Raw genomic sequence first — 14,280 nt, 5'->3', positions numbered from 1 at the left:
TATATCTTAGAACCTGCTGTCGGGATGCGCTAATACCACAACCTATGACTCCATCTTAGCATGTGTGGATTCGTCCGGGTACTTTGCCTACTCCCGATGCCTCTGGATGATCCTGTAGCGAGTACACCTGTGTATCGTTCCCATCGTGATTTCCTAGTTTATAATGCGCTTTCACACACTAGGACGGACCCCATGACAGGCCCAAACATCTTTGTTATGCGCAGGCGCTTATACAAACCCGATATATGGACGAACCTAGCCCGCTGTTACATTTCAACATCGTCTCCTTGTGCAATACGCTGGTCCTTTGCACACTCTCTGCCCTTGATCTGGGTATTCTCTCGGCAAGTTCTCGACCCCTTATCCCGCCCGTTCTTAATTTAACCGTTCATCCGTCCTTAGCTCTGGGCGAATCCCGCCATTGGCATTCTAACCTTGGCCTACAATATCACCCTTTTGGTACTCTGGTACAAGGAGACTGATGAAGACCTGGCCCTGAAGTTTTTTTATAGTGTATACGCGGTGCTTTACGCGGGTACATTGTGCGCCGGTTGGATTCCTGCGTTCGTTATCATGGTTCTTGTAGCGTGGGACCGGCCGCAGGGAACGGTTAACATTTGGGACAGAGATATCCAGTTTCCGGAATATGTGGTCTATACACAGAGGTTGCAATTTCTCTTGACGTCCCTCCAACTCGCTCTGTTCGGGGATCTGACTGTAAGAGGTGCAGTTCTCCGACGCAGAACAGCTTGAAGTGTATAAGTGTGTAATTGCGTGTAAGCTAATGACATGGTTGCAATTACACTGGAAAATCGCCAAATGTAGGCCCTGTGACAACAAGTTAATCATCCCCGAACATTCTTAAAAGTTTCAGCCCACCGTCAAGAAATTTTCGCCTGTTCAGAGGAACCTTCAAACGTTGGTTGCTTCTTTTTCTTTTTCTTTCTTCGTTTCTTCTTTTTTGGAGTATTTGTGGGTGAATGGTTGTCCGGACTTTCGTCATCACTTTTATCGAAGACTGGGCCTTCAAGGTTTAATAAGGGTTGTTTCAACAGAGATGCTGGCAGATCTCTGGGCATTTTGGGAGCTATCTTGAGTGAGAAGGCGGTGGTTTTTGATGGTGACAGCTGAGATGGTTCTGCAATAAATATATTCAGCAATAGAACTGATAGGAAGATCGTTCTCGTACCTGAAGTCTCCCGGGCAAAATTGTTGTCGTTGGTACAGTTATTCACTGATGAAACTGCCGTCGGAACATCGCCATTCAATGCTAACGGGACGACATCTTTGTGTTTTTTCTTCTGCTTTTTCTCGGACGTCACACCGGATGTTATCTCCTCCATAGTGCTAACGCCAACATAGGATGGTGGGGCCTCCGTTGGGGTGCTGAGACGTGGCTTAACACTCAGTGCACCGTTCGATGTTTCCTTCCTCCTCTTCCCCTTGCTTGAAGTAGCAAAAGGATCTAATTTAGACTTCTTGCGAATAGCTCCCGCTCTGCTTTCCCCCTCGTCAGAGTCCTCTGCGATACGCGTCGAGGTAGGCTGAGGGTCCTCATCCTCCCTAGAACGTTTTTTTCCGTTACTGAGAATATGGCTCTTCAGACGTGCAGCTTCTCGCGAAGACGATGTGTTATAATCTGACACTGAAGCGCCGACACCTAGCCTGCGATTCATGCGCCCATCATTATTAAGTGAACGTGAGGATGTTTCAAAAAAAACATACCTACCTCGGGGGCCGGTGGATCTCCTCTCGTAGTATTTTTTCAATACTTTTACTAGAAGACGATTTATTGGAGTTTGGAGTTGATTTGACCCATGAAGATACCAAGTCATGGGTTAAAGACATCGAGAGGTCGATTTGCGCTTGGAGAGTTTCCAAGTCAATATCGTCTGTGTCCCCCATGATAGAAGGATCCAAGAAGTGGACAAACAACAGCTAAAGGGTGTAGCAGGTATTAGCAGACCATAGGTTGTAGGCAGTCGAAGCCAAGTCGTGTGCAACTCCGCTTCAAACTTCAATTTCTCGATCAGGTCTTGGTTGCCTTTTACCGCCATCACCGACGCAATATGTCGACCCGCAAACGGACGAGGGATGAGTTCGACGACGATGAGGAACCTTCTTTCGGGCGACAGATCCTTCCTGTGGCCAATCTTCCTGCAGACTTCAACGGGACGCCTGCAGATGGCATGGAATATCTTTTCACTGTTCGGTGCGTACATGAATCACATTTTTTCGTTCTATTCTAATGTTCGTCTGTAGGAGAGATGCTAAGAAACTGCCTATGGTTACTCGTGTCCCAAATCCATATGAAATCCCAGAAACAATGGTGCCGCCTGCACCTAGACGCGAATCCTCTTCGAGACATCCACTACTTCCCTCGGCAGAATGGCGTGCTCAATTCGAGACTCGGTTCAAAAACTTCCGTAAGGTCAGAGATTCCTTCAAGACCTATTTCCTTTCTACTGACTTCGACATCCAGAATGTTTCTCAGCCCACCGCAAACGTCTTGCTTCCACAAGTCCCTGGTAACCTTTTGATGCCCGGCAAGAAGGAGCGGGATTTTTGGTGGGCATTCCTCTCGGGGAAGCCAGAGTCTGAATGGAATCCACCCAAGAAGCCTAAACAAAAAAAGAAACACAAAGGCATGCGCGCATTCGCTGACGATTCCGATACCGAGGTTACCTATGAAGTGGTTCAGGAAACCTGGCAGATCAACGGGGATGGGGATGTGGAGCTAGCATCCCAGGTAGGTTCGGCAGGTGTACAGGACCCATCGCCATCAAATATTGGTCTAGCCGGTGAGGCGAAGGTGTCTTTGGACGAGGTCTCGTCTCTTGGCGAGAGTCATCCTCCTTACGAACCGAGACCACTGACGCCGTTATTGCTGCAACACATTGACCAGGCAAGTTTCTTTCTATTCCCGTACATTCTAACTGACATCCTATTCAGCGCATGTCTTTGCATCTCCTAATGTACTTTACCCATTGGATGAATCTCCACCTTGATGACAAAAGGAGTCCGCCATTTCCGCGTCTTGTTGAAGTTCATGCACAGTGGATATTCTTTCTCCTAACCCGCGTTAACGATTACATATCTGCTGATGATATGAGTTCGCTGCGAAGTCTTGCTCGTGCCTGCCTTGCATTGCTCAAGGTCTTACTCTGTGAAGAAAAAGAAGCCGAGCCGGAGGGCGGTGGTAATACCGGTATCGGAAAGAACTCATGTTGGGTAATAATATCTACTGTCGCTGGGATCTGGGGCCAGCAGGATCTGTGGATGGATGCTGAGGAAATGTTGAATTCTATAGGTTCGGAATAATGATGTGGTATGTTAGCTCTCTTGCGATTAACCGCTTGTGCACTTGATTTTTCCTCGCACTGATACATTGACCTTTACCGGATGTATTTTTTTGTTGAACATAACGTACGTTCTACGATGGTGATCAAGTTTTGTATGTGCTGAATGCTCAATTCCCGTTGTGAAGATCAAACCGGTATCACTAGCGATGAGGTACACCGCACATTCCGGCAATCAATGTGTTCGTACTCGACTCCTGAAGCCAAATATTCTCCGTTCTAGGTTCCTCAAAAATGACCAAGATCACAAGATCTTAATGCTGCCGGTAGCCGGGTAAGTTGCCCTTAAGTTGCAGGCGGACGTAACACTACGGTGTCTTAGGAAATTTTGGGAGATCTGAAATCACCGGTTGAGCCTGTCGATGTGTTCGGGTCTGCTAACTATTCTGGCAGATAGTATTACGGATGCATCTACGTCTATGTTCTACAAATCTTTCACCGATGACTTGTTGTTTAAAGAAGCTCACCGTTACCAGGTTGCTCCGAAGACAAAGGCGCCTGGAGCTGCTGTGATCCGGTTATGAGTTCAGGTTCAGCCGGTCCGCATCGCCTACGAGCGGATTTCTTGGTCATTCCTCAGCAATTTCTTGGTCATTCCTCATCATTTTCTTGGTAAGTGAAGACGGTGGCCAGGAAACACCTACAGTTGCTGTGCGAAATATGCGGGTCGTGCTCATGATGATCAGATGGATGACAGGTGCGGCGCTGCCGAGTCGAAGACAATTTGTAAGTTGCCTTGTATGCATGAAACAACTACTCACTAATGTACTCGGAGGTCTCTGTATTTTTTCGCTGTCGAAGAAAAAACTACAGGCATGCCAAAATTCCGTGATGTACATGCGGATAATGGTGCAGGCAGGCATAGGTCGTAGCTCATGCTTCCCTAGACAAGATCTCCTTTCGGTCGATATGCACGCGCCCATAGACTCTCTGCATACATTCTGCTTGTCTGGCAATTGCGCTTGTCACTGAAATGAGCCCTCTGCACATATGCGATGTGTAACGGAATCTCTCTGCGGGGCAAGAACTTGGGTTTTGGGGGCACATGAGGGCACCAGGTCAAGCGATCAACGAAACTACACTCGAACTGCATGAATGAGCCCGGGTCTATTGAAGACAGACGTCTCTCATTACAGTCGGCCGGTATGAATGAAGAACCTCTGGTGGACCATCCGGACGGAGATTACTAGGAAACGTGACTGTAATGAAGAGGGGGAAGATTCAAGTTTGAAAAGGCGGAAGTAGGTGCCCATCGCCTATTCCCCACCGGTATTGCTGACGATTTCCTGTGTACAGCAAGCTCAAAAGTAACTAAAAATCGACTGATACGACGCCAAGATAATCAATATGGCGCCAGTAAACAGAAGCCTGACAAGGAATGAACGAAGACGGGGGTAAGACTGGGAACGCTTTACCACCGCCATCCAGGGTCCAGCCTCTTCATCGTTAGCAAATGTCTCTGCTTCGTTCTGTATATTTTCTCTGACACGACACACTGGATCTCTGCTTGGCTTCTGAAGTTGTTACAATTAGCTTCGGACATGCTGCTCAAGGGTTTTCTTCCCTGAAACGACTACTTACGTGAGATGAAACAAGGATGGTGAAAGATCGACTTGGTTACTGAATATTACTATGTTCGCTTCTGGTCTGACAGAATGTGAGTTGGATTCCCACCATCAAGGAACGCCCGAAGGTCGTGGATTCATCGTTGACTGCACTATAAACTAGCAGTTTTTTTTTTGCTGTAATCCCTTGGCATGCCATTCTATGCAGACCTATGTTTTAGCTGTTTCAAGGCTTTGTATTTATGCGAAAAATTGAATAAAATGACAGGGTGATAAGAATCGCGGGAAATGTCAAGAGAGCACGTGCCGACACTGCCTTCTAGAAGGGTTCGATCCTTCTGGGCCAAAGGCGAGTAAAGCCCGCTCTGCCTTGACTTTTGACGTCGCCCGCTCGTTTGCTCTTCAGCTCACTGTCACTACCTCTCCTTCCGTTTTCCCTTCGTACCAAACTTTTTACCCCCTCCCCCTCACCTTTTTTCGCCGTTTTCATTCATCACCATGCGTACTGCTGCCGTTCTCATTGCTTGCGCTACTTCAGCTTTGGCCTATTCGGTCACTGTTCCCAACGCAAGCCAGGGATGGACCAACTCTGGCTCTCAAACGTACGTTTTTTATTAACTTGTTCTTGTGTAGGCGTTGGCTGATGAGACGCTCCCTTTGCCTTACCCCTTTTCAGTGTTTCATGGGAAAAGGTCTCCACTGACCGCGCCAACTTCACCATCGTTCTCACCAACCAGGTAAGCAGGATCCTCTGAATATCTGCCATCTTGTACTGACTGTCTTACAGGACCGCAGTGTCTTGAGCCAAGACCAGACTCTTGCTTCTCTCGTCGATGGAGACCTCGGGACGACACAGGTTAACCCCCCTGGCGAAGGATGGATTGTCGGCGGCACCTACCGTGTCAATCTCGTCCAGGACTCTGAAAACTTGAACAGCATTCTCGCTCAGTCCTCCGAGTTCAACATCAGCGAGAGCTCAAGCTCATCTTCCTCTGCAACTGGTTCCTCCACCAGTATCACTAGGATGTAAGTGTTTGCTGGCATTGGTATCGTTCGATTTTTTGACGAAGTCTTCTCCAGTAGCACCACCGCTGCTTCGACGACTCGCACTGGAACCACCTTGATTGCCACCACTGGCACTGCAAGCGGTGCATCTAGCTCTGCCTCGTCCACCGGAGCGGCGACCACCTCCAATGCTGCGCTACCCGTTAGTGTCAGCAACAGTGGCTTTGTCGGCCTTCTCGCCCTCCTTGGCGCCATGCTATTCTAAATTTGACAGACTATCTTTACGCATACACGCACAGTGCTGTTTACCTACTTGGACTTTCGCGTATATACCTTTTTTTCTTGCAGGGGCAAAATTATTATACTGACAGTTTGGAATAACCATATACTTGCTAGTGGACGCTTCCATTGTACATGCTTGTTGTAGTATGTATGATACCAAGTCACATTTGCTTCATGCAGAATTGCTCGGCACTTTCCGAGCCCTATAAGAACCGCGATCACGAGCCTCAAGTGGTACGCGCTTCTTGACTTCATCCATTTCCTTCCATTTCCTAGCTTCACGCCCTTCTCAATTTGCCTCTCGCGTATCATGCATTTCTTCGCCGTCTCTTTGTCTCTGCTGTTCGCTGCCTCGACTTTGGCGTACCAAATCAATGAACCCTCCGGAACCGAAGGATGGTCCAACTCTGGGCCCAATACGTATGTCGGTTCTCCTCTTCTATTTGAACCATATCGCTCATATCGCCTTGCAGCATCTCTTGGGAAAGGGTCGATACCGATCCAATGACTGTCACTGCCCTTCTTACCAATGAGGCCAGTTATTTCTCTTACGAGCCTCCCTGCCTTTGCCTGAATGCCATGCGTGTATCAGAATCGCGATGTCTTGTCTCAGGACGAGATTATTCTTGCTTCTCTGGACGGAACGCTCTCGACAATGCAAGTCAACCCTCCTGATGGCGGATGGCCCATCGGCAGAACGTTTCGTATCAACTTTGTCCAGGATTCTCAGCATCAACATACTATCCTCGCTCAGAGTTCGGAATTCAATATCACCAGCGAAAAGGACACGATTATGGCTGTCACCACTGACACTCCGACGTCGACGTAAGTTGTAATCTTCATTCTGTTGGCTCGTCAATAGGTATTGACTTCCTTCAGTACTGGTGGTCACTCGTATCTCCGTACTTCGACTTCCGCTGCCTCTGCCGCCAATTCCGGTGCGTCCGCGCCCGGCTCGTCCAGTACGCAAACGACTCCTGCCTCTGCCACCTCCAATGCCGCGCTCCCTGTCAACTTCAGCAAAAACGGTCTTATTGTTCTGCTCGCTCTTCTTGGTGCCATTTTGTTCTAGTGTGAACTACTCGCCTGCGTAGACTAGAATCGCCTTCCTCATCAAAATTCTCCGTGTATTGTTTTCTTGGTAGTGAATCGATTTGTATAACAATTTACACAGCTATTGGAGGAAGCTCGGATCTATGCGAGCCTCTCGATCTCCAGTTTCTTCGTCTCATCTATTTTGTGCCTCGTCGCCTCTATTGTTTCATGCGAAGTTGCGTGGGGTATATTCTTTGTTTCTGCCCTCTATTATATTCGGACCATCAATCTGAGGCTTCGACGTCTTGTAAAGGCGCCCGAATACTGGCTGAATTCATCCACGACGCTCGCGAGATTTATCTTCGTTTTGTCTAAACTTTGCCCAGGATTGACGCTTCTCAGTACTAAGTTACATCTTTTCGCTCTCTTCTCTGACGAACCATTTACCCTACTGTGAAGGGCTTGGGAGCATCGTCAATGGTCGTTGCATTCTCTATCTACACCGGCTTTCTCCCATACTTCCTCATTCTTTTGATCGGTTCTTTTGACGGCTCCGGATAAACAGCAGATCTTCTTCCATTTAAGTATTCAGCGAATATGACGCAGTTGCTCTCTTCCAGTAGCTCGCTGTCTTCTCTGATGACGTTCTCGTTACCGGTTTGCGTGCTTACTGTATTTGACACTAATGTTTAGCTACATTTCAAGCACGTTTCCTACACGACTATCAATACACCCGTGTATCTTCGAGAAATGAGAGAATAATTGCAGCATTTTGGAGCGAATAACAGTTAGTTTCTTCCGGCGTTTAACCTTGACTGCGACTCATGTCATCATTATCCGGTTGAGAGCTGAAATAGAACGTTGCCGTTAGAACTTTTGAAAATTCAGGTTTTCACAAAATCACTCAAAGTACATAGCAGAAATCCTCATCAATTTTACAGTATCGTAACGTGACTATATCCTCAAGATATATAGTCCGGTCTAGAAAGCCCTTGACCGCAGAAACCAAGTGCGATAAGAGCCATACTAATCAAGAAAGATATAAAGATAGAAGAGTACGAAAACTGGAAGGCTAAAGTTACATAGAAAAAATCCATCCTTTAACCTGAGGTGCATACCATGAGATAGGATCAGCAGCCGGAGACGAAATGGAAACTCACCTTTTAAGATGATACAAGAGGACATAGGGTCTAGATAGCTACACCCGCAGAGGACCCGGAAGCGCCGTAGAACGAATCAATCGAAGACACTTCCGAATCTCGATCACTAGGATCTTTGCGGGAAGTGGGCACTGTCAATCCCGCGACAGGCTTTACACTCGTGGTCGACGTGTTGGAGGTTGTATATGAGTGTTGCGCGAGGGAGGAAGGTGTTGGGCGGGCAGGTGCTGGCGACCGACGACCAAAAGTGGGTGAAGGGCGTCTAGAGTTGAGCGATGTTCGACCAGGAGTGGGAGAGGGGCGGCCAGAGTTAGTAGACGGACGAGGGGTAGGGGAAGAACTGGAAGCCCTCTTGGGCTCGTTTTCATATACGGGATACTGCCGATCCACGTCCTTCGCGTAGGTGAGGATGATATCCGGAGCAGAACCAAGCGGATAGTTTTGAGTACCGTCGATACCGTAGAAGGGACCCCTTGTCATATTGGTCTCCTCACCGTAGTAATGACCATCATGAGAGCTCTGGGAATTGTAATAATTGCCCGTCTCCACATGGTTGTCGGAAAAGACTTCCCGATTAGAGAAGACGTCCATGGGCGGGTGGCTCAATTCCACTATACTCGGGCCGGGAGACGGACTCTTGAGTCCAGGCTCTGACATTGGCGGAGACCATTTTTCGGGGGGGAAATAGTCACTTCCGTAATCGCGACGTTGCCGCTTCTTGACCAAGAAAAATATCACAGCTGCGATGGCAGCACAGATGATTACTCCCACAACAGCAAATGTCCCAGCAACTGTAGATGAAACAATGATGAGCGCGAGTGTCGCCACGGTATCAGTTTGATAGGCTTACCAGCTGACTTGTTGGCCCAGAAGCTGAATAGTTGTGATGGGTAAATTCAAAGAATGAATAGATGGTGAGAACTACATACCCATCTGATGTCGCAGCAGCAACGATAGCAGTTCCTGTAGCACCAGACGACGCAGAATTGGAAGGAGCGGTTGAAGTGGCAAAATCAATAGTGAACGTGGTCGAGCTGGTAGCTGCGTTGATCTCGGTGGTGGCCCTTACGACATCAGACGAAACTGCGGTGGTCGTGGATGAAAACGTTGACGACGAACTGCTGCTGGACGTGGATGTGGTAGTGGGGCTGTGTGTTAGGGGAATGAGTTACGAAACGCGCATCAAGAGCGTGGATAAACTGACGTTTCGAATGGTTGCGAGCTCGAAGTCGATGAAGAGGATGTTGTTGGGAGGCTTGAGGACGTGCTCGTGAAGGAAGCGACTGACGTGCTAGACGTTGAGGATGAAAAAGATTGTGGCGAAAGAGTTGATGAGAAGGAGCCACTACTAGACGTAGTCGAGATCGTGGATGTTACAGTCGAAGTCGAAACGAGCAACGAAGACGATGTTTCGCGCCCCGAATCAGATGATGTCCCGGAGAAAGAGGCATCGCTGGTGCTCGCAGTGGTGAATGAACTCGTCGGCTGGTCTACGGAGCTCGAAGTCGTGGAATTTGGCGGTCCGCCTCCTGGTGGCGCACCATTGCCATCATTCTGACGCCTGTGTACGTAGTCTCGTTTTGATAAAGAAAGGTGATCCTTGCGAGGAGCATTGAAGAACATGGGCGACGAAATAAGAAGAAAAAGGACGATGGAGATGGTGCTGAAAAGACGTCCAGACGTGAGCATGTCCTAGGGGTGCGTTCTAGGCTCGCAGGTGGCCTGTGCGAGGCTAGAAGACGCACAAAACCAAAGAAAGGAAAGGAAGAAGTAAAAACGGCGGATTTGTGAACAATTGGTGATGGAAGTATAATTGAAGGGAAACAAGGAATGGTGGAGCCCTAATAGTAAAGGGCCGGTCGGCGGCCCAAAGGATGCCGGTATCCAGTGCGACCACTTATCGGCGTCACCCCATTTGTTTGCTCCACTTGTGGCATTATTCAACCTTACTTTGATTTTCCGACGTTTGTATCTGTCCACTGTCGACATGGCTCGGCCACGCTGAAAATGTCCCCGTTGTTGCTACATACTCAAATTACTTGGCTTTTTTCTTTTCAGGGAGCCGGCTCAGCAGATCCTTCGTCTCTTCTTCTTCCGGATGCACGGCTAGCAACACTTCATCCAGCTCTTCAGAGTTCAGAGCTTGCGAGACTTGGCTCTCATCGTAATTGCAACGTTCAGCAATATGGCGAGCAACGATAGGTCGGTCCTGTGTTATTTGATTTCAGTGCAACGCAGAAATTCGCTTAGCCAGCATTTTACCGAGTTGTTTAATCGTGCCCAGATACGCGTGTCCCTCGTATCCATGACGGAAATCCGGTGAGCACCAACGTAATACCAGCTTTTCTGCCAAATCAACTGACTCGAGTCTTTTCTTCTATCAAAGATAGTCCAACTGACCTTACTCTGGGGCCATACGAAGACGTGGAGAGGCTTCTCGTCGCTTTCCCTCTCACATAAGTATTGTTGAATTCGCTGATTCACTTCTTTACTACTCCAATCGATGAAATATGACACTTGCCCCTCCGAAGGGAATTCCAGAAAGATCGGATGGTACACAAAGAGCAGACCTTCTGTTGTACCATGGATGCGTGGATTCAAGTCGTTCGCAAGCGCCAAACTACCGCAAGTCCGAACGTAAGGAGTCATATGGACACAAGGACAAGAAGCGCACCTCTCAATAGTCTCCTCCTAGCAAACGGTCAATGCCAGAATATCAAGCACGAGGACAACATACCGTATCTGCGTCTAAATTCAAGATTTTCACCCATTTGGCCCACTTGAAGAAACGACAGTGTGTCTCTGTTGCGAAGCTCGGCAAGTTGTCGGCGCCAAAATGGACATGCATTGGCTCCATATCAGATGGCGGATTCGGAGCTTGTGTTGGCGGTGGAGTCCTTCGAGGACGGGCCGTACTTGCGCTCTCCTCCGTATCAGAGTCTTCCAACGCGGTGAGGTCGCTGACGACAACCTGATTGAGTTCCTCGCCCTGGGCAAGTTCAACGTCAAGATATGAAGAGTAGAATGAGTATTTACCCCTCCAGCAGCAAGCGGCCTGTCTTCAATCAAGTCCCGAATGACTTTCAATGCGTGGTCGTAGGTCTTCCTGGCCACGCCGGTTGACGAGTCCTGCGCGCTTTCAAGTCGTCGCTGGAGCTTGTTATTGAGCTCATGTGCTGTCCGGACTTCTTTGACCAAACGGCATTTCTCTTCCTCAAGGTTCTCAATCCTTACCTGTAATGCCGCCGTGTGATTATCGTAGGTCCGTACCATTTCTTCGAGGCGAGCCCGCAGCTGGTCGAGAAGGTCCGTGGGATCAGAAATAGGCTGGATGGACAAAGAAATTCAGTCAAGAACGTGCGAGATATCGTGAGAAACTCGGCAACCTGGTGGTGGTCTGCAATCATGGTTGAGTATGAGGACGGTCACTCGAGGCGCGTTCCTGATCTAGACGGAGGCAAATCCGACGTGAAGTTTGTATCTGTATGTACCATACGAGTTCGTTCGGCTCCTTCGTCTAGGTCGCCGTTGTTGACATGCCAGATCTCTTACCGCTGTTTCACGAAGATCTATTGGTGCCGACAACAGGCTGACAATGAGAGCAGCGGCGGACGACAAGCCTGTCGGCCCACGGTACCGGGATCGCGACGACGAGAAGCTCAAGTCCATGGATCCGCCTGTATCGGTTGTAAGGTGCACTATCTTTTTACGCGTCGTTGTCTATTCTTAGTCCTGGGTACACTACTAGTACACCTAAGCCCGCATATATGAACTCGCTTGCTGAACGTCATCAAGTATCTCTCAGTCCACATCCTGGATACCCGAGGCGTCGGCAAAGGTCTCGACGACGAATCACTTGATCCCGCTATCGAAGCAACCGCTCTCGTTATCCTTTTGCACCCGCATTACGCTGTTGACAGCCAGACATTCGAGAAGAAAAGCAATGGGCACGTTCTTGCCTCTGGCACTGGGGTTTCCCATCTAACTGGGAAAGGCCCCAATTCTTTGTGATTCTGAATTGATTTTCATCTTCTGTCCCTGCCTTTTGCTTCGTCTTTTATTCAGGGGATGCCTCCCATAGCTATCTTACCGGCTGACATCTTGGATCCTGTCCATGACGCGCGGTATCACCACGGTACATTCTGCTTTGACGCCGTGTTACATGCGTCACATAATTTCACAAGTGTCGCGTCTGCGTATTGATACTGAACAATTTTTCCTCCTCTCGACAGATCTAAGGATGAATCTAAATGTTATAGGCTCAAGAAAGAGACGGTGTCCGAGGGGACAATGCTATATCTCTATTTTCCTTTGTCATAAAGAAGAATAATGGTACAAATTGCATTTACTTCTTATTTGTTTTGCTCTACTTCGGCATCTGTATCTTCAAACTGAAATCGATGTGCTGTACGGACTGATGGACAACGCTAGTACTCAAGATGTCGATTTCTGCCAGCTGATATCAGTATACGTTTGGTGAATCAACGTCAATCGCCACTAACCGTTGATCGCTCTCGCTTGTAGATTAGCCTCTGTAATGTTTCCACTCGTTTCGAAAAGAAACTTTCTCTTTCCCTGCCACTTTTGCTTCAACTTCCTAGCAACGCTCACGAGTTCTTCACCCTCGATGTTGTCGAGCATAACGATGTCCGCACCAGCGTCAATCGCTTCGTCCGCTTCGGCTTCAGATCCGACTTCGACGTCTAGTAACAAGCTGAATCCTCCCACGGAGCGGGCCTGATGAATAGCGGCGGTGATTGACCCTGCAGAAAGAAGTGAATACAGAGAAATAGACGCGCAGGGTCAGTCTTTACCGGACGACCAGATGTGATTGTCTTTGAGCATGATCATGCTCGAGAGATCATGACGATGAGGGTCAATTCCTCCTACTAGCATGCCGTATTTCTCTACTAGTCTAAATCCTTTTCCAGGGTGTCAGCTGCTCCTTATTTGCCGTAGAAAAAAAAAAGTCGTACCAGGCGTTGTTTTCCTGGTTCCAGCAATGATGCCGTTATATCCATATCCTCGAGCAAGATCTTTGATTTTCTTGGATCTGAGAGTGTAGACTATTCGGCTCGCGTTCATAGGGAAAAGGAATGGGATACGAACTGTGTAGCAATACCACTGCATCTCGCCAACATATTCAGGGCGACGCGTTCGCCCAGAAGCAGATGTCTCGCTTTGCCCTTGACTGTCGCGACATGCTTGATCGGCTCGAAAGTTTCTCCTTCTTTGATGTGCCATTCAACCCTTGGGAAATGATAAAAACATCGGATGAAGCGATAAGATGACGGACGTACTGACAGCCCAGTTGAGCAAAAACCTCGGTGAAGAATGGGGATCCCGCTAGGACGGCGGGGATTTTGCCTTTGCCGAACAGAAAGGCTTCCCGCTCTACTTCACCGACGACGTATCCACCGTAGTCAAAGGATGGTGTGTCTTCTGCAAGCCATGCAGTAACCTGGGGCTTCCAGCTAGGAGGTAAAAGGTGTTCGTACGAGTTTGACATCAATGGTCGCAGTCAAGATCACGTCCTGGCCGACTCAGTAAAACGAAACAAATTTCAACTCATTACACTTGCAATTCAAACGATATGATAGAACGAAACTGGCACATATATTCATGAATCTACAAAACTAACTAATGCCAACAAAAGAATCCATCAGACAAGCGTTCAACTCGCCGGCCCAGCCCCTTCAGCACTACAAGAGCATCAAAGGGAACAGCGCCAAACGTCCTCGAGACCTTGGAAGGACCAAAGCCATGCTCTCAGTAGAGCGAGTGAACGCGACTATCATCGACTGGATTTGAAGGTTGTGGCATTTGTAAAAATGCGAGACTCGGTCAGTTTCTATAGAAAGATCCTGATGAGTA

At 48.4% G+C, this 14,280-nt stretch overlaps 9 protein-coding genes across 9 annotated transcripts; 5 read left to right on the top strand and 4 right to left on the bottom strand.

Annotated features, from left to right (window-relative positions):
- Positions 1–20: 20 nt before the first annotated feature.
- EV420DRAFT_447991 (uncharacterized protein) lies at positions 21–817 on the top strand. The gene is made up of 2 exons (XM_060482165.1): positions 21–344; positions 403–817. Exons 1-2 carry the CDS (start codon positions 246–248, stop codon positions 751–753), a joined length of 450 nt encoding a protein of 149 aa, XP_060338409.1. The 5' UTR covers positions 21–245; the 3' UTR covers positions 754–817.
- Positions 818–881: 64 nt separating this feature from the next.
- EV420DRAFT_1635390 (uncharacterized protein) lies at positions 882–1,905 on the bottom strand (the record flags this gene model as incomplete). Its single annotated transcript, XM_060476440.1, has 3 exons — positions 882–1,138; positions 1,190–1,665; positions 1,730–1,905. 3 exons carry the CDS (start codon positions 1,903–1,905, stop codon positions 882–884), a joined length of 909 nt encoding a protein of 302 aa, XP_060338408.1.
- A 139-nt stretch (positions 1,906–2,044) lies between these two features.
- On the top strand, positions 2,045–3,516 carry EV420DRAFT_1626088 (uncharacterized protein). The gene is made up of 4 exons (XM_060475992.1): positions 2,045–2,212; positions 2,263–2,431; positions 2,483–2,905; positions 2,953–3,516. Exons 1-4 carry the CDS (start codon positions 2,070–2,072, stop codon positions 3,319–3,321), a joined length of 1,104 nt encoding a protein of 367 aa, XP_060338407.1. The 5' UTR covers positions 2,045–2,069; the 3' UTR covers positions 3,322–3,516.
- Positions 3,517–5,422: 1,906 nt separating this feature from the next.
- On the top strand, positions 5,423–6,631 carry EV420DRAFT_1685642 (GPI-anchored small secreted protein; the record flags this gene model as incomplete). The annotated part of the gene is made up of 4 exons (XM_060479276.1): positions 5,423–5,526; positions 5,601–5,661; positions 5,712–5,925; positions 5,995–6,631. The coding sequence occupies 4 exons, from the start codon at positions 5,423–5,425 to the stop codon at positions 6,192–6,194; spliced, it is 579 nt and encodes a 192-aa protein (XP_060338406.1). The 3' UTR covers positions 6,195–6,631.
- Positions 6,097–7,283, top strand: EV420DRAFT_1685622 (uncharacterized protein; the record flags this gene model as incomplete). Its single annotated transcript, XM_060479275.1, has 4 exons — positions 6,097–6,631; positions 6,685–6,721; positions 6,804–7,036; positions 7,091–7,283. Exons 1-4 carry the CDS (start codon positions 6,522–6,524, stop codon positions 7,281–7,283), a joined length of 573 nt encoding a protein of 190 aa, XP_060338405.1. The 5' UTR covers positions 6,097–6,521.
- A 1,153-nt stretch (positions 7,284–8,436) lies between these two features.
- Positions 8,437–10,029, bottom strand: EV420DRAFT_1635386 (uncharacterized protein; the record flags this gene model as incomplete). Its single annotated transcript, XM_060476439.1, has 4 exons — positions 8,437–9,197; positions 9,257–9,279; positions 9,336–9,554; positions 9,611–10,029. 4 exons carry the CDS (start codon positions 10,027–10,029, stop codon positions 8,437–8,439), a joined length of 1,422 nt encoding a protein of 473 aa, XP_060338404.1.
- A 412-nt stretch (positions 10,030–10,441) lies between these two features.
- On the bottom strand, positions 10,442–11,813 carry EV420DRAFT_1635385 (uncharacterized protein; the record flags this gene model as incomplete). Its single annotated transcript, XM_060476438.1, has 7 exons — positions 10,442–10,615; positions 10,669–10,752; positions 10,807–11,026; positions 11,081–11,097; positions 11,144–11,395; positions 11,443–11,733; positions 11,793–11,813. 7 exons carry the CDS (start codon positions 11,811–11,813, stop codon positions 10,442–10,444), a joined length of 1,059 nt encoding a protein of 352 aa, XP_060338403.1.
- Positions 11,814–12,001: 188 nt separating this feature from the next.
- EV420DRAFT_1635384 (uncharacterized protein) lies at positions 12,002–12,417 on the top strand (the record flags this gene model as incomplete). Its single annotated transcript, XM_060476437.1, has 2 exons — positions 12,002–12,094; positions 12,202–12,417. The coding sequence occupies 2 exons, from the start codon at positions 12,002–12,004 to the stop codon at positions 12,415–12,417; spliced, it is 309 nt and encodes a 102-aa protein (XP_060338402.1).
- Positions 12,418–12,772: 355 nt separating this feature from the next.
- On the bottom strand, positions 12,773–13,915 carry EV420DRAFT_1259067 (Quinolinate phosphoribosyl transferase; the record flags this gene model as incomplete). The annotated part of the gene is made up of 6 exons (XM_060466932.1): positions 12,773–12,855; positions 12,909–13,169; positions 13,221–13,328; positions 13,383–13,459; positions 13,516–13,656; positions 13,707–13,915. The coding sequence occupies 6 exons, from the start codon at positions 13,913–13,915 to the stop codon at positions 12,773–12,775; spliced, it is 879 nt and encodes a 292-aa protein (XP_060338401.1).
- Between the last annotated feature and the right edge of the window lie 365 nt (positions 13,916–14,280).

The sequence above is a fragment of the Desarmillaria tabescens genome (assembly GCF_030435595.1).
Source record: "Desarmillaria tabescens strain CCBAS 213 chromosome Unknown EV420scaffold_2, whole genome shotgun sequence".
NCBI classification, from domain to species: domain Eukaryota; kingdom Fungi; phylum Basidiomycota; class Agaricomycetes; order Agaricales; family Physalacriaceae; genus Desarmillaria; species Desarmillaria tabescens.
Note: the sequence above shows the minus strand (reverse complement) of the source record. Positions and strands in the feature narration are given on the sequence as shown.